Genomic DNA, 6,562 nt, shown 5'->3' on the forward strand with positions numbered 1-6,562 from the left:
CTCTTGTTTTTTTTAATGTCAAAGGCAACTCACTCCTAAATTATGTTAAATTACTTAATATTGAATCTAAAATCTCTTACTAAGAGGCAAAAACTCTATCAAGTGAGTTAGCCCAAATTAAATGACTTGGATCTCCAATTTTTTTTTTGTTTTTTTTTTCAATGGAAACTTGTGTCCCTTAACATTATGCATTTGTAAAAGCATTTATGAAGAAACAAATGGTTACCTCAAGTCATTTACACATGAATGCATCATCCGAAAAAAGAGGTTTAACGTCACTCTAGAAAACTACAAATTTCTGTTAATTTTAATAATAAAAATATACGTCATCCTTTTATATATATATATATTGTTGATGGGTGTTTTATCTACTTAATTAACTTGCAATTAGATATCAGAAAACCACTTAATTAATAGTATGGAGTCTTCCTCTTGGCCGGAAAGTTTACCAAGTAATAGGATCAAAGCAATTCAAGAGCTCAAAGACGGTCATATATTAACCGATAAGCTTCGTGAAGTGCACGGTCGGCCGGAAAAGATCGAATCTGATCTCGAGGCTGTCAACAATGTTGTGATACAAATCTTGGGAATGTTTGATAGCACCCTTTCAATCCTGCGCTCTTCTAGCCTCAACGGGAGTCATCATAATCCAAATGATATGAGATGTATAAACGACTGGGATGCTAAGAAGCCAGGCAATTTCGGTGAAAGAACCAAGAAGAGTACAACACGCCTGAATACAAAAACAGGATGGAAGAAAAACAGGTACAATTTATAATATATTGTATTTTAACTAGCAAAAGCTCATAATACTATCCTTTAAATATGTGTATACGATGTGAGGTTGATAGTATTTCATTGAGTTATACTATATATGATATTGTCTTTACATATCATATCTTCATCAAATTTAACAATCATCTAACCATATATATGATATTGTCTTTACATATCATATCTTCATCAAATTTAACAATCATCTAACCATATAATCAATGCCGGAGCTAGCCCCTTAATTTAGGGGCATCTTTAAAAAAAAATTACCGGTCAACCGAGCAACAACAGGGGCACTGAGAGTCTGGGATGATGTTGTAAAAGGTCTGGGCTTATAAAAATTTGGAATTTTAATAGATCAAAATTACACTACGAATACGAGTTTGAACCATAGCCTGTGATACCCCTCCTTATACTATATCTTCGCCCTTGCATATAATATAAATGTAAATCCATACACACCAGTCTATATACATATATTTATGTGTGTATATGTTGAATTGCTACTAATTATTATTTTTGGACATACTCAGAACAAATATCTCTACAGTTACACATATTACTTCTACTTTCGTCGATGACGGATATGCTTGGAGAAAATACGGTCAAAAAGTGATTCTCAACTCGAAATACCAAAGGTAGTAGTTGTGGATTCTACGTGAATATTTTATCAAAATCATATAGCACTATTTGCTTTCTCAAAATTGAAATTTAGCAAAAAATTCCAACTTGATTACATACAGTTTTACCATATGTAATGAATGATGAGGAATTTTTTTTTATAATATGCAGGAACTATTATAGGTGCAGTTACAAGTTTGAACAAGGATGTCAGGCAACCAAACAAGTTCAAATGATTGATGATGAGCTACCAAAGTACAAGATAACATACTGTGGACACCACACTTGCAATAACTTACAAAGATCTCAAATAGTTGTAGAAGCACCAAGTCCTAGTGATAATTCGGTCCTAATTAGTTTTGAAACAAATGCACTCATGGAAAAAAATAAAGTTGGAACTTGTTTCTCTTCAGTGAAACATACACACAAGGAGGGTTTTCCTTCTTTAGATCATCTGAATTATGAACACGTTTCTTCATTTGATTATCATAGTTCGTGCGGTTCGATCGCTGGACTCTCACAAGTTTCGTCAGAACCTATGTCTTTGATACCTAGATTATATTGTGAGGGGATGGTATTGCCGCGGGTCTTTCCGTCTACATGCAGTAGTACACATGGTTATAAGAACGATGCTAAGATTGAAAACCATGACTACGGTGACTTTCATTTCTAAGTGTGTCAATAGACAATAGCTTATTTGTTACTTTTCACAAGATTATGTAATATCTCAACATATATATAGATAGATAGATGGGTGACTGTGATCTTCATTTATGAAATTTAGTAATAATTAATATTTATAATTTGTATTAGTTTCTATGTTTTTAAATTAATTTTATAAATTTATATCAGCTTTTATTTATTTTGATTAATTAACTGAAAAATGGTTTAGTGACAGAAAAGATGGATACCATAGTTCTAAGAGTACTCACATTTTCAAATCCATGTTGGCATTTTGAAGGCATGTTATCATAAAATAATAAAAAAAGTAACTTAATGTCAGGTATGCTTTGTGACATGCTAACTAGATAAAATATAGATACCATAGTTCTAAGGCTAGTCGGTATGGGGTGCGGCCCCGGGTCGTCCTGGGTCGGCGACGGTCCAAACACCGTGCCTCCCCCTCCCCCCCCGGTCCCGTCTTCCGCGTCGGGTTCCTGCCGTTTGCGACGAAGCAAAAGTGGTGGGCCCTTCATTTTTTGTGACCGTTGAAAATAAAAAATTTAATTTATAATTAACATTGAATATTCAAACGGTCATAATTCAAAATATACCCAAATTCACTTCCATTTTTATAAATACTCACATCTTTAACCATTTTTTTCACAACTTTTCACCCACTACCACCCCATCTCTCTCACATTTTATAAACCACTCTTCCCTTTTTATAAAAACTCATCATATTTTGTACAATTTTTTACCCGCTACCACCCCATCTCTCGCTAAAAAATTATCATGGCTTCACCCGTTTCTTCCATTTCTTCAATTTTTCTATGTCTTCATCGTCTTCGTCCGCGTGGTATTCATCATCTTCGGAAGAGGATGCTATTATGCACAACATGATTATGAACGCGGCTCAGGTGTTCATGACGGCCGATGAAGGGTCGTCCCAACGGCTAACTAGACGAGCAAAATATAACCGAGACCAAGAAGGTATTTTACTTTTTTTTCCTTATTGTTTATATTGATTTTAAAATGTATTTTATAATTAAATTCATTTATGTTTTGTTCTAAATTTATAGCCGGCCACGATAAACTAGTAGCCGATTATTTTGCCGACGAACCCGTGTACCCAGCCGAGATTTTTCGACGTCGTTTCCGCATGAGTCGTCCACTGTTTTACGTATTGCAGGCGACATGGCCCAGTCTGATCCGTTTTTTACATTGCGAAACGATGCTAGGGGGCAAAGTTCAGTAATTTACAAAAATGTATGTCGGCCATTCGCCAACTTGCGTACGGTTTCGCACCCGATGCATTAGACGAGTACATTAGGATGTCTGAAAGAACCGCACGTCGATGTTTGCACAAGTTTTGCCAATGGGTTGTCAAATTGTATAGCAAGCGATACCTGCGGAAACCGAACGCAAACGACGTTCAAAAATTATATCAAGCACACGAACAGAGACATGGTTTCCCAGGAATGCTCGGGAGCATTGATTGCATGCACTGGCAGTGGCAGAACTGCACAGTTGCATGGCAAGGTCAGTATACTAGGGGAGATCAGGGACACCCGACTATCATTCTAGAGGCTGTTGCGTCACAGGATCTCTGGATATGGCATGCTTTTTTTGGTCTACCTGGTTCGCTCAATGACCTTAACATTATATACCAGTCACAGGTTTTTGATGATGTAGTGGCGGGTACAGGTCCAGACACAAGCTTTACGGTTTCAGGGGTGGAGCACCCGACCGACGACAAAAGAAAAAAGTTTGCAAAGTTTCAAGAGGGCGCAAGAAAAGATATTGAACGGGCTTTTGGTGTTCTACAAAAAAATGGCACATCATTTCACATCCAGCACGTTCGCAAACACCAAGGAGGTTACGACACATTATGTACGCTTGTATCATCCTTCATAACATGATCATTGAAGACGAAGGGAGAGCGATATGCGAGTACGACGAAAACGCGTCTACTGGAAATTCTGTTCCAGTTAGTAAGGAACAACAAGATTTGAACGCCTTCGCTCTACGTAACGAGTACACACATCACAACCTACAAGCGGACTTGGTGGAGTACATTTGGAACAACGCTCCCAACGAACTCGGCCACGACATGGAAGACGAAGACTAGTAGATTATTTTAATATATTAGGATATTTTTAAGTTTTTTTTTATTTTTTAAGTTTATGTTTTTTTTAATTTATTTTTTTTAAGTTTAATTTTTTTTAAGTTTATGTAATATTTTTTAGTATTAATGAAAATATTTTGTTACTTTATTTGTTAAATGTTAAAAAAAATTAGAAGATTAAAAAAAAAACATAAAAGTGGTGGAAGACTATGACTAGGACCATCCTCCCATGCCCCCTAGTTTTGGAGGATGATCCATTTTTGGGAGGACTATGACGTGTCGCCTACGTGGCGGATCATCCTCCAAGGATAGTCCATCACCATACCTTGTAGTCTAAAAGCACTCACATTTTCAAATCCATGTTGGCATTTTGAAGGCATCTTATCATATAATAATAAAAGAAAAGTAAATTAACGTCAGGTATGCTTTGTGACATGCTAAATAGATAAAATATAGAGGATTAGAATATTAAATTAAACTTGAATGATCTGATTTTTATAAGTAACAACATTTTTAAAACTTGATTACTTTCTTATAAAATATTCTCTTGATCAAAATATCACAAACTATAACTTTTTGTTTCACTATATTTTGAACTATAAAATTACAATATTGAAAAAGAATATCACAATAAAAGCAAGCAAATTTGAAGTTACTGTCACTCATGGTGCTGTAAGTTTTTTCTTTTTAAGATGAATATTACGAGAGAGTTACTATTTACACACACTCTACTACATCCTACTATGTCTTAATTAATAACTAGTTTTTTTTATATCGCGCGTTAGGGCGAAACCGAGCAATTGATAATGTAAAACAAACGTGATTTGAAAATAAAACATGTTGTTCAGAAAGAAAAAACCATTAGAACGATTTATCATCATACCGTTTTTTGATACAAATAAATTTATTTTGAGTATAACCCCGTTTTAACAAAACTTATAATGAAATGTCAGGGAAAGAAATCAAGTACAGCTACGCACTTAAGTTTTTAGAAAAAAAGTTATAAACGTAACTTATTAAAAAAGTATCAAATTAATCGATAAATTAATAAAAAAGAAAAAAAAACAATTATTTAAAAAAAAAGTAAGGGAAATAAATGTTAAAAAAAAGAAAAATATGTTATTAAAAGTAAATATAATAATAAACTATTATAATATATTAAATAATAAAAAACTATATATTATTGTAAAAATAAAGTTACTATTCATCGTTCTTCGAAATCAATATATATATATATATATATATATATATATATATATATATATATATATATGAGAAAACTAGTTTAAATGAGAAAACCAAAAAACTAACCAAAAAAACCTAAAAAAAACATAAATACATACCAAATTTTTTTTTTTTACAATTTTTAATAAAAAAATCGCTACTTTTTATGCCTAGAAAAAAATTTTCAAAAAAAAAAAAAAAAAAAAATTTTTGGTTGTACTACACATGTGCACTAATACATAACGCTTAAACCACTTAACCCACCCCCCACCGACACCCCCCAAAAACCTAAACCCCCCACCCCACCCCCCAAAAACCTAAATTCACCCTCCCACCAAAAGCCTAACCCCCCCCCCACCCCCAAAAACCTAAACCCCCACCCCCCACCCTCCCGAAAACCTAAAACTAAACCCTAAACATAAACCCGAAAAAAACCTAACCCCCCCCACCCCCACCCCCCAAAAACCTAAACCCCCCCTCCCCCCACACCTAAAAACCTAATCCTAATCCTAAACCTCCAAAAAAACTAACCCTAAAAGCTAAACTAGACTCAAAAAGCTAATTTTAAGCATGTAATGCAATTGTAGTACATGTTATATTGCACATGTGCACTACTATAATAATAGTGTTGAAAACAAGATGACACCATAAATCTTTTTTTATGTCATAAAAAATATGCTCGAATATACTTGAATGAAAGATAAGAAAATTTGTGATCTTATGGTGCCATTTTTGTTTTAAAATGATAACGTATGGAGAAATGGGAAATGTTTGAAAAATTATATATTTTTTGTTCCAATTTTACCCCTCCTTCATTAAAAGTCCTCCCTCCTTCATTAAAAATCTCCCCCCTCCTTTTTAGTTGATTTTAGTTAGTTTTCTAGTTTTCTCATTTATATCTAGTTTTCTCATGATCCTCTCCCTATATATATATATATATATATATATATATATATATATATATATCTATACTATATATAATATACATATCCAAAGGACTTCTTAAGGTCATTGAAATTTACTTAAAACACCCCTAAAGCATGATGTACAAGTCTTTTAAGCATCAGAAAACATCCATTTCCACTTCTACCCTTCAACTAAAAAAACACGGATACATCAGGGTTTCACTCTCATTTCAAAACATTTCAAAATGCC

General features: G+C 33.7%; 1 protein-coding gene across 1 annotated transcript; it reads left to right on the forward strand.

Annotated features, from left to right (window-relative positions):
- The first annotated feature begins 392 nt into the window (after positions 1–392).
- Positions 393–2,150, forward strand: LOC110884380 (probable WRKY transcription factor 70). The gene is made up of 3 exons (XM_022132091.2): positions 393–765; positions 1,308–1,412; positions 1,567–2,150. The coding sequence occupies exons 1-3, from the start codon at positions 419–421 to the stop codon at positions 2,066–2,068; spliced, it is 954 nt and encodes a 317-aa protein (XP_021987783.1). The 5' UTR covers positions 393–418; the 3' UTR covers positions 2,069–2,150.
- The last annotated feature ends 4,412 nt before the right edge of the window (positions 2,151–6,562 follow it).

Source organism: Helianthus annuus, chromosome 10 (assembly GCF_002127325.2).
Source record: "Helianthus annuus cultivar XRQ/B chromosome 10, HanXRQr2.0-SUNRISE, whole genome shotgun sequence".
Classification (NCBI taxonomy): domain Eukaryota; kingdom Viridiplantae; phylum Streptophyta; class Magnoliopsida; order Asterales; family Asteraceae; genus Helianthus; species Helianthus annuus.

Bases quoted from the DNA above. Each gene is read 5' to 3' on its own strand.
- LOC110884380 (XM_022132091.2), top strand. From the start codon at position 419: ATGGAGTCTTCCTCTTGGCCGGAAAGTTTACCAAGTAATAGGATCAAA. The intron at 766-1,307 runs GTACAATTTATA...GGACATACTCAG, and splicing joins ACAGGATGGAAGAAAAACAG to AACAAATATCTCTACAGTTA. The intron at 1,413-1,566 runs GTAGTAGTTGTG...TATAATATGCAG, and splicing joins CTCAACTCGAAATACCAAAG to GAACTATTATAGGTGCAGTT.